The 12893-nt window shown below is 45.3% G+C and overlaps 1 protein-coding gene across 1 annotated transcript in view; it reads right to left on the bottom strand.

Annotated features, from left to right (window-relative positions):
* Window positions 1-3121: 3121 nt before the first annotated feature.
* The window catches only part of USP30 (ubiquitin specific peptidase 30), a 17628-nt gene continuing 7856 nt past the window's right edge, over window positions 3122-12893 (bottom strand). Inside the window, exons 2-12 of the mRNA XM_009996841.1 lie at window positions 11828-12010; window positions 10508-10611; window positions 9566-9664; window positions 8773-8815; window positions 8385-8479; window positions 7825-7884; window positions 6528-6614; window positions 5871-5951; window positions 4626-4848; window positions 3858-3966; window positions 3122-3386 (exon numbers count right to left, since the gene is read on the bottom strand). Of these exons, the coding sequence (XP_009995143.1) occupies window positions 3122-3386; window positions 3858-3966; window positions 4626-4848; window positions 5871-5951; window positions 6528-6614; window positions 7825-7884; window positions 8385-8479; window positions 8773-8815; window positions 9566-9664; window positions 10508-10611; window positions 11828-12010 (1349 nt within the window). The remainder of the gene's footprint in view (window positions 3387-3857; window positions 3967-4625; window positions 4849-5870; window positions 5952-6527; window positions 6615-7824; window positions 7885-8384; window positions 8480-8772; window positions 8816-9565; window positions 9665-10507; window positions 10612-11827; window positions 12011-12893) is intronic.

Below are 12893 nucleotides of genomic sequence, written 5' to 3'. Positions count from 1 at the left end.
GCTGAAATGAGGAAGGACCACCCACAGTCAGTGGAATCAAGCAGTGCTGAGTTGAGCCAGAATGTGAACTGAGCCCCACGTAGCCAGGCTACAAGCACCTGAGCTATTGGTGGGCTCTGTCCCTCAGTGCTAGGTCCATTAGGGGTATGGAATCAATGTCTGTTTAGACAGTTTGGGGTTGGTACTTCCCACCCTCTGCCACTACCAGAAAATGCTCTGTGTAGTGAGAGGAGCTCCTGCATCAATGTCTTATGAAGAGAATGTAAGGAGCTGCTTCTGTCAGATACACCAAACATGGTTTGGCTTATAGCTTGGTCTTTGTTTCAAGACATTACCACATGGGAACAGCTCCTTTTTCTTTTAAGTCTGTTCATTTATTGCTACTGTACAGTTACAAAAATGCCCTGAAGTGAAAACTCAACTTCAAACAGCAGTGCAGTCGTTTGACTGAAGTATCTTACACTTTTAAATAATCCACAAAATAAGACAAGGATAATCCAAACACAGAGATGTCATCTTGGAGGTCTTATCTGATGGTTTTTAACCTTTGACATTTTATTAACACCTCCTCCAGCACGGCAGCTTGTGAACAACAAACAAGAGCGTTAGAGAAGCCTCACGTGGCCGCACAGCACCCAGGGGCTCCAGGAGGGGAGGGTGGGGTGGCAGACACTTGCAGAGGCCTTTCCTGCTCACAGCAGGCTGGGAATATCCAGCACAGCTCAGGACCAGGACCTGATACTTGCTTCCTTCCTCACAAACCAAGACTGGTCTACTCCATCCTACCAAGGAAAGCTAGAACCAACACAGACTATTTAACCTTTGTCTTTACAGCCCTTGAGAAAGCAGTCAGAGTCAATGCAGCTGAGTGAAAGGGAATAGTTTATGAGTGCTGTGCAGCAACTGTGCTTTCATTCCCATCAAACTCACCCCCGTTGGAAAGCAGCTCAAATGCAACAGGTAAATAGTTTAAACAAGCAAGTTTGCAGCGTGTGGCTTCACGTCCCTGTTACAAGCTGATGAGCTCCAGCCTCGGCCCGTTGTGCACGTGTGTTCTGGCCCATAGCCAGCATTGCTGCTTACTGAACAAAGTGACCTGTTCAGATGAACTTGACAAAAATTCAGAGATAAAAAACTCTCAACAGACCCCACTGAGAACAGGTATTGCAGAACAGACACTGCTGGCAGTGGGAATGGTTTGGAGTTCTGAGGTGCCAGTGGCAGACCTGCTGGGGCTAGATGCTTTGCGTGATGTTTTTCCCTAGGTGACAGCCAGCACTGCTTTACAGAGCTCCTGCTGCCCAGAATGGAGGGCTTTCTCCTCTTACCTTCTGCAAGTCTGCTAGGTCTTAGTTCAACAGCCAGAACGTTTTGGCATTTTGCATCCTCATAGGCTTTTTTTGTTTTCTTCTTGTTTTTCCATAACTTAAAACAGGAAGGTGAAAACCATGCTACTGCTAGCCCAGACAGGGACACTTCTCAGGAATTAGTACATCCATGGATTTATAAAGACTATTTGATGTACTATGAGCATTACTTGTAGCAGAAATTATGATCCATACCCTGGAATGATGAGTTGTGTAAATAGTTTTTCACATCCATCCATCAGCACTCCTGTTTTGGCTGGTTTTGAGCCTCCTGTTAAGGAACTCGGTGCCTGTGAGGTTTGTGCAGTAATATGAATAGATGAAAGTCACCCTAAAAAACCATTACAAGAGTTATTACCATTTGAAAATTTGGTTGCTGTTTTACTCTGCAACAGCTCATTGGATGAATTAGTCTTTATTTTCCTCCAAGCTTACAAGGATAGAAAAGAGCTAAAAATAGCCTGTATACTTTATTCCTGGTAATTTAAAAGCAGTCAGAAGGATAATTTTTGCTGCTTCTTTCTCCCTTTGTTTGGGATTTCTTTTAATTTTAGACACCAAACAATCTAAAGCAGCAAAGTGCACCTTCCTTGCATGGTAATCTGTATATCCAGTGCAGTGACACTGGTCTTGTCCCACTTCTGTGTGGCTCCTCAGGACAAGTGAGGCCCAGCAGCCTGGGCTCCCTGGTGTGTCCCCCACCTTCCACAGGTGTTGGGTTGCTGCACATCTGTGCTCACAGCCACCACCTGCACCAGCACTGAAGCCTGATGGTGTGTATCTGAATGAGAAATGATGAGATTGATGAGAAATGGCAGTTTTCAGCATTAAACAGAAAGGGCAAGTCTAGAACACCAATGATAGCAGCCTTGAAATCACAGCATTAAAAGTTGTAGTCGATGCTACAAGCAACTGTATTCAACAGTTGGTAGTGATGAAGGAAATGACAATAGTGTTTGCTGGCAAACACCCCTGGCTCCCCATTCCAGCTACATTCCAAAGGAACAGAGCAACAAATCGGAGTCTTGGCTCTTAATGGACAAAAAAATGACCTTTTCCCCTAGAAAAAGGAACTGCACTTTGAATCAGCAGAAATACTTCCATGATGTGTAAAGAACTGAAATATTAGGAAAATGACACAAGCAGGGAAGTAGTTTTTTGATGATGCAGGTTATGTAGGGATGCTCTGCTGTGCTGATCAGCTGGGAGCTCAGCAGACAGCTGATCTGTTAGCAGTTCATCCCATCATCTGGAGGCATTTACCAGAATACAATGGACATGCAGCAGACTCAGACATTGGTAATGCTGCTGTTCAAATAAGCTGAAGGCACTTTGTTTCTGCAATCATTGCCTTTGATGGCAGCAGCTTCCCATGAGCTGCTCCTGGGGCTCCCCTGCTCAGAAACGTCTGCGCTGAAATGTATGGGATTCAAGCATCTCCCTTTGAAATGTACATTCCTGTCAGAAGATGGAACACAGCCTGAGGAAGTCTGTTTGAAATGTCTGTTTCACAGCTCTGATGTTGACAAAATTACTACCTAACAGAATAAATGCTTCTCTAACCCGGGCTCTGGGCAAGACCACCTCTGGGCGGTGACGTTTTGGTACCAACACAACTCCCAGCAGGAGCCAGCCACTGCCACAGGGTCGGGGGGGAGTTAAAGGGCCTGTGGTGGGTTATTTGCATAACAGACAGGAGGTGCAACTGTGATCTCACGAGAGGAATCGTGCCAGGTTCTGTCCTTCCCTGTCCATCACTGCTCAGCGCGGGGCTCTGCGCTCGGGTGCTGCGCCCGCGGGTGGACGCGCTCGTAGAACAGCAAGTAGGCGCTGGCAGCAAGGACCTCCTGCAGGCTGGCCCTGCGCACCGTGTCATCCGACACCCACAGCCACTGGCTGCTGACCGGGAGGGGGCTCCTGGGGGGCGGCGGGGAGCGGCGGTAAGTCACAAAGTGTCCCGAGTGCATGTCTCCGTGATGGACCACAACCGCCATCAGGCGGTACAGGTACACGGGGGAACTGCGGGCAGAGAGAGGAGAGGGTCAGCAACACACACACCGGGAGCTGGGCTTGCACCACCAGCAGAGAGCAAGAAGTCACCATCCTGCTCTACTCGGCGCTGGTCAGACCTGGAGTGTTGCCTTCAGTTCTGGGTCCTGCTCTACAAAAAGGATGGGACAGGCTGGAGAGGGTTCCAGAGAAGGGCCACAAGGATGATCAGGGGGCTGGAGGACCTGCTATGTGAGGAGAGGCTGAGAAAACTGGGTTTGTTCAGCCTGGAGAAAAGAAGGTTCTCAGGGAGACCTTATTACAATGTTCCAGTACTTAAAGGCTGGCTGCCAAGAAGGTGGAGATTCCCTGTTTACCAAGGAGTCACATGGAAAACAGAAGGAGCAACAGGCACAAGTTGCTCCTGAGGAGATTCCGATTGGACACGAGGTAAATTGAAGGGACAGAAATGACAAGACAGGGTACAAATCCCTAACTTACCTGCATTCAGGGAATGCAGCAAATGGAAAAGTTCCCGAGGACATTAAAAATGAAGAGGAGCAGGCACCGTTCCTGAAGAGGGGCTTAGTGCCAGGTGGCTGGTCTGCATCTGCAGGAGGGAGCAGACAGCCATGAACTGGAGTGCTAGTTAGGATTGGTAACAACCCTGCTGCTGTTCCTGCCCTGCCTCCCAACATGAAACTGTTTCACTTGGTTTGATTCATGACATAGCACAGTCCCTTAGGAGATGCAGGGGAGTATCAGATCATATCAGCACAGTGGTCATTGTTTGTACATGACAGGAATATGAAAATAACCATATTTACCCAACCCAAACTGAGCAGTTGAGCTGCCTAAAGGAGAGACCTCCTACAGTGAGATTTTGATTGGTTTTTAAGAAACCACCATTCCCAGCATTCTTTCTCTGCTTGTCCTGAAGCCTGAGAAGAGATCACTAACAAAATAATCCCTGGGACTTCCCAAGTTCAACATTCCTTCATCCCTTGTACATAAAACATGTGACTTCTAGACAAACTGGGATTTCATTGCTTGTTTGTAAGTTTTTTTAGTATTTAGTAGGATCAAATTAAATTCTCAAAACTGATCTGTAAATTTGGAGCAGGGAACCCCAGTGCTTGGTGGGAAAGGAATTTCTACTTGTCTTTGCACAGATCCAAACCAAGATACTGCTCCTACATTCATTCTGCAGCCTAGAATGTTTTATCACTGACACGTAGAAATACCTGATCTTATTTTCAAAATAAGTACCTGAAGAAGGTTTCACTGCTATCCCATCCTTTGTTCCAGGTGCTGTCTCTTCAGAGTTTTTCTGGTTCAGCTCATTCTGGCTTGATTTATGAACAGGAATGTGGTATTTGTAGATGTCCATGATGAGGAACTCATTGAACTGCACGTGTTCGTGTCGTTTCAGGGGAGTGCCTTGGTTGGACCAGCTCAGCCTTTGCAGGTGGATGCACAAACACTGAGGGAGCTTCAGCAATATTCCATGGAAAAGGAGAGTCAAAATACATTTTCAATTAAGAGAAACAGCTCTTCAAGGTAAAAGCACACTAACCAAACTGGTAAGTCCAGTGGATGAGGAAATACATCACTGACCTGTGCACTTATGTGCTGCTCTATCTGCCTGTAAGCTCATTGGCAATAGTGTCCCCAAGACAGGACACTCCCAACTCTCTTGCAATTCCTGCTAATGCCACTACTGCTCACTCACAGGGCAGCAGGATAGAGAGCTCATGTTCCTTGTTTTCTCCAAATGGCAGTAAAATCAGTTAAAATAAATGCATGTTCCTGTGAAGCCCACCTGTCAATCTCACTGAGCTTGTTGATCTGTGAGGCAGAAATGAGGAGTCTGTTGCAGGTTGTAAGATATTTGCTGATACTCAGTAAGTCATTGCTTTGCACAGAGAGAGTACCAGGGGGAAAAAAAAAAAGGTCAAGGGGTTATAAATATCTGACATTCACAGTCATGCCAGGATTAACCTCTATCAATAAATGCATATTATTATTAATGGCACCTGAGGCTCTGAACGGCAGACCTGTGCCCTGTTGTCCTCTGCATTATATGATTGCAGAGCAAAAAATAAGAAAAGCTTCCAATATAAACTACACCTGATATTCAGCACCATATTCACTTGTTTAAACCAGCTGTATCCAGAACATTTTAATGTATTTGGAAGGTGCAGCTGCTAAACACCCCAGTGTGCACCCAAACCACCTCACTTACCAAGGGCATCGACACATGAACTGCCTCTGAGCCAAGCTCACCCTTCAGTGTTTTGCTGAATAACACTAGAATATTCACATTCTTTAAGCTACAGAGTTGGACATTTTGCTCAGTTGAGGCCTCTATGCCTACAAATTTGACAAATTAGCTAACTTTTTAAAGTAAAGCATTCTTCTAATATGAAGAAGTGGACATCAAGCAAAGAGATCAAAACAAGAAACTATGTATAGTAGGATTTAAAAATAGATTTGGAGGGTGGTTTGCCTCACCTTTCCTAACTTTAATTGTTTAACAAATGTTGTTCTCTGGTTTTCTATGCTCTGTCCCTTCAGAGTCCCTTCTGCTTGAATCTGAAATCAAAGGAAAAAAAAAATGAAGCCATTGGATTATCAGACTGCACCCAAGAGTGCAGGTCTGCACACTACAGACAAAAGCCACTGTCCATCTAGAACTATTCCCAGTACATTAATTACACCTGAAGTTTTCTAGGAACTTTCTTAAGTTGGTCTGTCCTAGTGGATCAGGATTCTAAACCCAAATCAAGCAGAAATGAGCATTTACAGAACAAGCCCAGTCCCCAGGTTTATGTGTAGCCACCTCACTGGTGCTGGGTTTCAGACAAGCCACTTGGGCTCTGTGCTACCACCAACTCACAGGCAACTGGACAACACTGTTCAAAACAGCAGAACAAAAAAAATTATCCCAAATATTATCTAAATAATTCCTGGTAATTACACAACAAAGTATTGTAATCTTAGTAATAAATGAAGCTTTAAGATATTCTGTGGAATAAGAACTTCATTTTTAATAAGAAGAAATCCCAGGCAGGCCAAGGAGTAGAACAAAAGGAGCAGAACACTGAAGGCACAGCTCTCTCAGCAGGCTTCACACTGAGCTGGAAGGTTATAAAAATAAAAATGACATACTTTAGTGCAGTTGTCACACACAACATCCTTCACAGATTCAGAGGAGATGAAGTGATGGAGGCAGTGGTCCAGTGTCATAGGACGACCCTTAGTACAAAAATCACAATTATGAGCAGTAATGTTAGGGTACCTGCCACTTCATTTTGTGAAAGGACTTCAGGAACTAGAGAAATGCAGACTTATTTCTTGAGAAAACTGACTAAATGGCTTTGAGTACAGAACACTGATAATGTCACTATGGGGGTACATCCACAGCCTGGATTAAACATAGAAAACATCACAGCCTGTAGGTAAGAACAAAGGCCATGACTCCCCGTGCAGCTCCTTTAGTGGGGGTTTAAACTGCAGATTCCTGCCCTGTTCCTGTTTTCCTCTAAAGTTCCTACACTTCATGCACTCTGACCCTACACATAGGAAAAACAGAGCATTGAATTGAATTTAGGCACTCCTTCCTATGCATCCTTGCAGGCTGTACTACACAGTGCCAAGTCTCAAGGGCATAACTGCAGAAACACAGACTGGTTTGGGTTGAAAGGGACCTTAAAAATCATCAGGATCCAACTCCCCTGCGTGGGCAGGGACACCTCCCACTAGACCAGGTTGCTCCAAGCCCCATCCAACCTGCCCTTGAACACTTAATAATCTTCAATGATAGTATAAAACAAAACACCAAAAGCAAAAGCTGTGTCCAGATCCCAATCCCAGCTGTGCCAAGCGCATTCCGTAGGAACGAGTCACAGTTTCCAGGAATGCAAGTAGTTGCTGCTTGTCTGGAAAGACAAATCACCAGCAGACATTAAGAAAGGCACCGTTATAGTTCAAAAATATCCTGCGTATTTTGCCCCCAAAATCTACAGTGTTTTGTCATTCCAAGTTTTTCAGAGAGCCAAAAAGAAAAGGAAACAGCTTCCAGTTGAAATCACTTTATCCGGAAGCCTGTATTGGGTAACTCCTGTGCTATCAGCAGTTAGGAAAAGCACCCAAAGGTCACCTTCCAAGACTGCCAGAAAGCCCTTGGGATATGATCTGGTCTCTTCAAATTACACAGAAAGGACAAAATACTCCACTAGGAGAAAGAGAAAAGCTCTCCTGGTGTCAACAAAGCCTTGCTTGCTGCCCTCACTGGCGATTTGTACCAACACACGAGTAATAAGGAACTGTAGTAGCACAACAGGAGCCTTTATAAAAAGGCAATAAACTGCAGTTACTGATATACACTTGGGCTGTAGCATCTTGAAAAGGCAGCAGTGAAGAGGAAGCTGTGGGGCAAGGCAGGCTGCCAGGCAGGACTACGTACCCACACGGCTGCTGGGATGCTCAGGGAGAGACTGTCAAAGGTATCATACCTCACAGGGCTCTGCAAGAGAATATTCCACACACACTCAGTGAGCTACGACTTGTGACAGCCCAAAAAAACCCCACAGCCCGGCCTCACACGAGGTGAACATTCGCCCTCTGCTGTCCACAATGATCTGGTGAGAAAGGGCCAAAACACAAGCCCACCAGGTGCTGCTTAGCCTGCTTCTGCCACTTACATTTGGTGGCAAAGTTTTGAAATGTAAAAGTAGGAATTGTGCTCTTACAGTTTGATCTACAAATGAGATTTACTTTGTTGTTTTGTTGTTGTTTTTTTCTTTCTCCAGGTTTCCTTCATCTCCTGACTCTGGATAACTGGGCTGCCACTGAATTTGGCTCCGCCTGGGCAGTCTCAGTGCTGCGTGCTGGCTGAACAGCTCACCTGGACACACGACCCATGTGAGTGGCTGTGGCACTGCACACTGACACCACAGCTGCTGTTCTGCCTGAAAAGACAGCTGTTATCCCCACATACTTCACTGTACACACACTTTCTCATACCTGGTGCTCACAGTGTTTGCAAACCATGTTGCTGGTCAGCCTTCCGTGAAAGGGATGCTGAGATTTCCAGTGGTTTGACACAGGAGGAAGAGAGCCTGAAACAGAACCTTGAAATTGCCCTTTTATTTTCAATACATCCCTGTTCATCACTACAATCCCACATTTTTGTCCCCCAGTCACAAAAGTAACTGTAAAAAACCTCTTCTCTCCCACTGACAGAAGTAACTCTAAAACATGTTCTGCCCCACTGACTAATAATTAATTTTCTTTTGCAGCTGCAGAACTCTATTTCAGTCCAATACTGACAAAGATTAACTCATATTATCCCCTTAATAAATAAAGCAAGTTCACTATTAATACTCATATTGCAGAATGGAAAAAAGCATACCTCTTGTTCTGCAGATTATTTGCTTTTGGGTTATTTCTGGTTGCTGCAGAGAAAGAGAAAAGATTTTATCAACCCTACCTCAGAAAGCATTAAGTGTTTATTAAATATGTACCTATTTCACCCCTAATATCCTTCTCTGACATTAGAGCTATTGTGGGAGTTTTAGTGTCTCTTTATGTTTGAGGAAGGCCAAAAAAAAGGGTACACAACACATTTATAATTGACAAAAAGAACACTTCTAATAAAATGAACAATTAATCTGCACATCCTTTGCCACAGAGTACTAAATAAAAGTGTAACAGATTTTATAAACGTTTTGTATGTATTTTAGACAAAAAGAAAGAAAAACTTCCCATCTGCCACTAAACTGGAGGATAAGATACATTTCACCTCCAAACAAGTTATTCCATAAATGTCCATTTTGCAGTTTTCAAACTTCTTTCATGTGTCAACTCTTATGGACCAACTCTTATGGACAAGAGTAACTGCTTAGATGGACTGCTGTTCCATGCTGCTATTTCAATGCCATCATTCCATGGATTTAGGAATGCAAAAGCCCTCACCAGAGTGGGATCCCTGGGAATTAAAATACATTTGCTTACGAAAACAATTTTTCTCTTCTTCAGGTTGCCTGGCCCATTGATCCATTTCTCTCAGAGTACTAAAGAGCAGCTTTGTAAACATAATGAAAATATCTTCAGTTTCTGAACAGCCCCTTTATACTTGACCCACTCGGGGCTGCAGGCAGACCATGGAACTTGTGAAAAGGCCATGACTTGGGTAAAGAAGTCACCTCCAGCGAATGCACGTCGAACAAATGGGTCTCACGGGGCTGGTGATCCCTCTCATCTTCCAGTGAAGAGGTAAGGACATGAAACAGTTCATGAGCATCCTGTTCAACAGAGGCATAAGACTTTGAGGAAGCAAAGCCAAAAGAGATCCAAACATATGCCAGGACTGGTACATATATGACTGTATCATCGCAGGGGGAAATTCAAGGGAAAAATCACTGCTTCGAGCCCAGCTGATGTGCTAATGGTTACACAGATCATTTGTGCATCCACTGCAGTTTGGCCAAAAAGCTTTTTCTATAAAGCTGAAGTTCAAAACAGCACACAGTGCTGAAAATATTCTGGGCCATATAAACTCCAAAGAGACTAAAGTACTTGGAGAGAAAAAGGAAAACGGATGCACAAACGCCTGCTCTCCTTGATTTCAGCAAAGTGTGGTTGAAATCTCTGCTGTTTGCTCTGGCTCTGAAATATAAAAGATAGGACCATGTTTTATGAGTGAGATAATTGTTTGAGTTTGTCAGCCAGCTGCACTTAGGGGCTGAAAATACTGAAATCAAGAATTAGCAATCCTGTGTTACATGTAACTCACAGTCCCTCCCTCAGAGCAGCCTGGCACGTTAGCACAGACCATCATCACAGCACAGCCAGGGCTCTTCTGTTTTAATATTACTGGCTCTGTTGTACCAAATCTGAAGGTAATTAAGTACAAGGGTTTGAAGCAGCCAAGGTCTCCATAACAAGTATCTAAGCCAACTGCAAATACCATTAATCTATCACTGGGTTTTTTCCCTTCACTTCTTAAAGCAAACTTTCCACTACAGCAAAGATTCAGATCTGACACTCGGGGCTCTTAGCACCACATCTTCCAGTTTCTGCTCTTCCACACCCAAGTGCTGAGGTAGGTGTGTACCAGGCAGCCTAACTCCCAATTCCATACTCACCTGCTCTTCAAACGAGGAGATCTGCCACCTGTACATCCTTAACACTTCCAGCAGGCAGCTTGCATCCAGGACATCATCTTCTGTCACCTCTTGGCAGGACAGAGCTGGAGGCATTGCATTTAAAAACGTCAGAAGGAGCCAGAGAGTTAGAACACAAATACTTTTAGCTTAGATTTTACATTCCTTAAACATCATATAATTGATTACAGCAGTCTTATTCTTGATTAAGACAGTGGCAATCAAACTAGTACTTATTAGTGACCAGTCTCATCTGACTCGGGCTGATTTGACTGCATAAATCCTGCTCATCTAGTACATCTGCCAAGTGACATGTTTCTCAGTTGATACTGACAGAATAAATAACAACACTGTCTGGAAAGACAATTTTTTTACTGGTGGACTGGGTGAAAATGGGTACTTAACATGTGACAACATCAGTGCCCCACCAGCGTTACATCAGGGAAAGGATGTGCTTCTCTGGCACCATTTTAGCATGAACAACACCCTGAGACAGGAAAATACCCAGTGGATTTCCTTGAAAACAAAGCCCTGTGAGCAAAGCCAGGGAGAGCCAAGAGCAGGCTCTTTTAGCATGGGGAGTGCTGAAAGAGGGTGTCACTGATACATTGATTCAGCACAGGGGCAAGTCTGAAAGGGGCTGAAAATTGGGCTTAGAGGCTTTCACATTTTTATCATCATGCAAAGTGTCTCATTTCACAGTCCATATTTTTGGTAAAACAGTAACCTTGGGAAAAAAATGCTTCTATTCCTTTATAAGGCATTAATTTTCTTTTTTGTAGAACTCTTGAGTGCCCATCAAATTGTGGTAACATCTTCCTGTTTCCTTCAGTTTTACTGAGTGGATTTTCACACTCTTTTAACTGTTCATACTCTGTGCCCAGCAAATGTATCAACCCCCCTGGCAAAGAGTCCCACAGCCACATTTTCAGAGCCCTGTTGCCCTCAATTTGCCCAGCCTGCTGGGAAGCAGGAGCAGTGTGCACCATGCTGGGGTGGCTGCTTCTCCATTGCCAGGCCAGTCACACAAGGCCTGAAACCCTTCAGCTGCTGGCCAAGAAACCAACAGCTCTGGGCACACATGTGGCTGGGACTTGTATTGTTCAGTAATTAATGACAGGTTGGGTCTCTGCTCCTCTGCGGAAGTCAGTTGAACTTGGTCAAGGAGCTTAAAATTAATAGGGGGAAATTAAAAAAGAACACCAGACCACACCTCCTGCCTTGAGAAAAGATCTAGAAATGCTAACGTTTATGTTAAATATTTTTGTCTGAGTTTATGGTGACATGCAAATGTTGCAGTACCTCTGAGGAGATGCAGCAGAGTGACTGACAAGTATCGATGCTCAGTGGGCTGGGTCTGCTCCCTCTTGTACTCTGCTGTGAAATCCTCCAGCCACTTGATGAAAGAGGGACAGGAGGACAAGCCCTGCAGCAGGGAGTTCAGGAAGCAGGTGTTCCCTAAGTTGAGAAGGCCTGGTACAAGCCCTACAAACAGAAATGCAAGAGTTTACACCATAAAGTCCATGAAAACATCACTATTTTCAGTAGCAAATGTTGTGTTGGATATTAAATTATTTTGGTTTATTTGGTACTTGCCCCCCATGAAAACTAGAAGTCCTAGGGAGATTTAGGTTGGACATTAGGAAGAAATTCTTTGCTGTGAGGGTGGTGAGAGCCTGGCCCAGGCTGCCCAGGGAAGCTGTGGCTGCCCCATCCCTGGCAGTGTTGAAGGGCAGGTTGGATGGGGCTTGGAGCAGCCTGGGCTGGTGGGAGGTGTCCCTGCCCATGCAGGGGGGTGGGACTGGATGGTCTTCAAGGTCCCTTCCAACCCAAACCAGTCTGGGACCCTGTGTGACATACACCAGCAAACCATCAGCTGTTCTGCACACGCGGATCTCTGAGACTTGCACCGCTGTGAAATATTTTAAATTGAACACGAAAAATACAGGACCTTTCCTGTGGGGAGCAGATCTGTAACCCCAGGGCTGAGGGCTGGGCTATCTGTGAGCTGTGCTACAAACTGCCCAACTCCTGCTTCCAACCAGGTGCAGGAGCCCAGGGGCTCACCCTGCGTGTCAGTGGGTTGGGGCAGCCTCCCCTTCCCCCAGCCCAGGGACGGGGTGACCAACACTGCTGGGTTGCTGGGGATCAATAAGGAGCACCAAGGATTCATGAGGGTATTTCTGTACCGTGAGAGACTCCCCTTCCCCTGCGCTGAGGGGCAGTAAGAGGGGTTGTTTTGCACCCCTAGAGATGCAAAACAAGAGGGGCACTGGGGCAGGGGCACCGGGGTGAGGTCTCAGGGCAGGGATCCCGGGCAGGGGTCCCAGGGCAGGGGTACCAGGGCAGGGGTCGTGGGGCAGGGGGT

The sequence above is a fragment of the Chaetura pelagica genome, unplaced genomic scaffold, assembly GCF_000747805.2.
Source record: "Chaetura pelagica isolate M959 unplaced genomic scaffold, ChaPel_1.0 scaffold294, whole genome shotgun sequence".
NCBI lineage: Eukaryota > Metazoa > Chordata > Aves > Apodiformes > Apodidae > Chaetura > Chaetura pelagica.
This window is presented reverse-complemented; position numbering and strand designations above follow the sequence as displayed.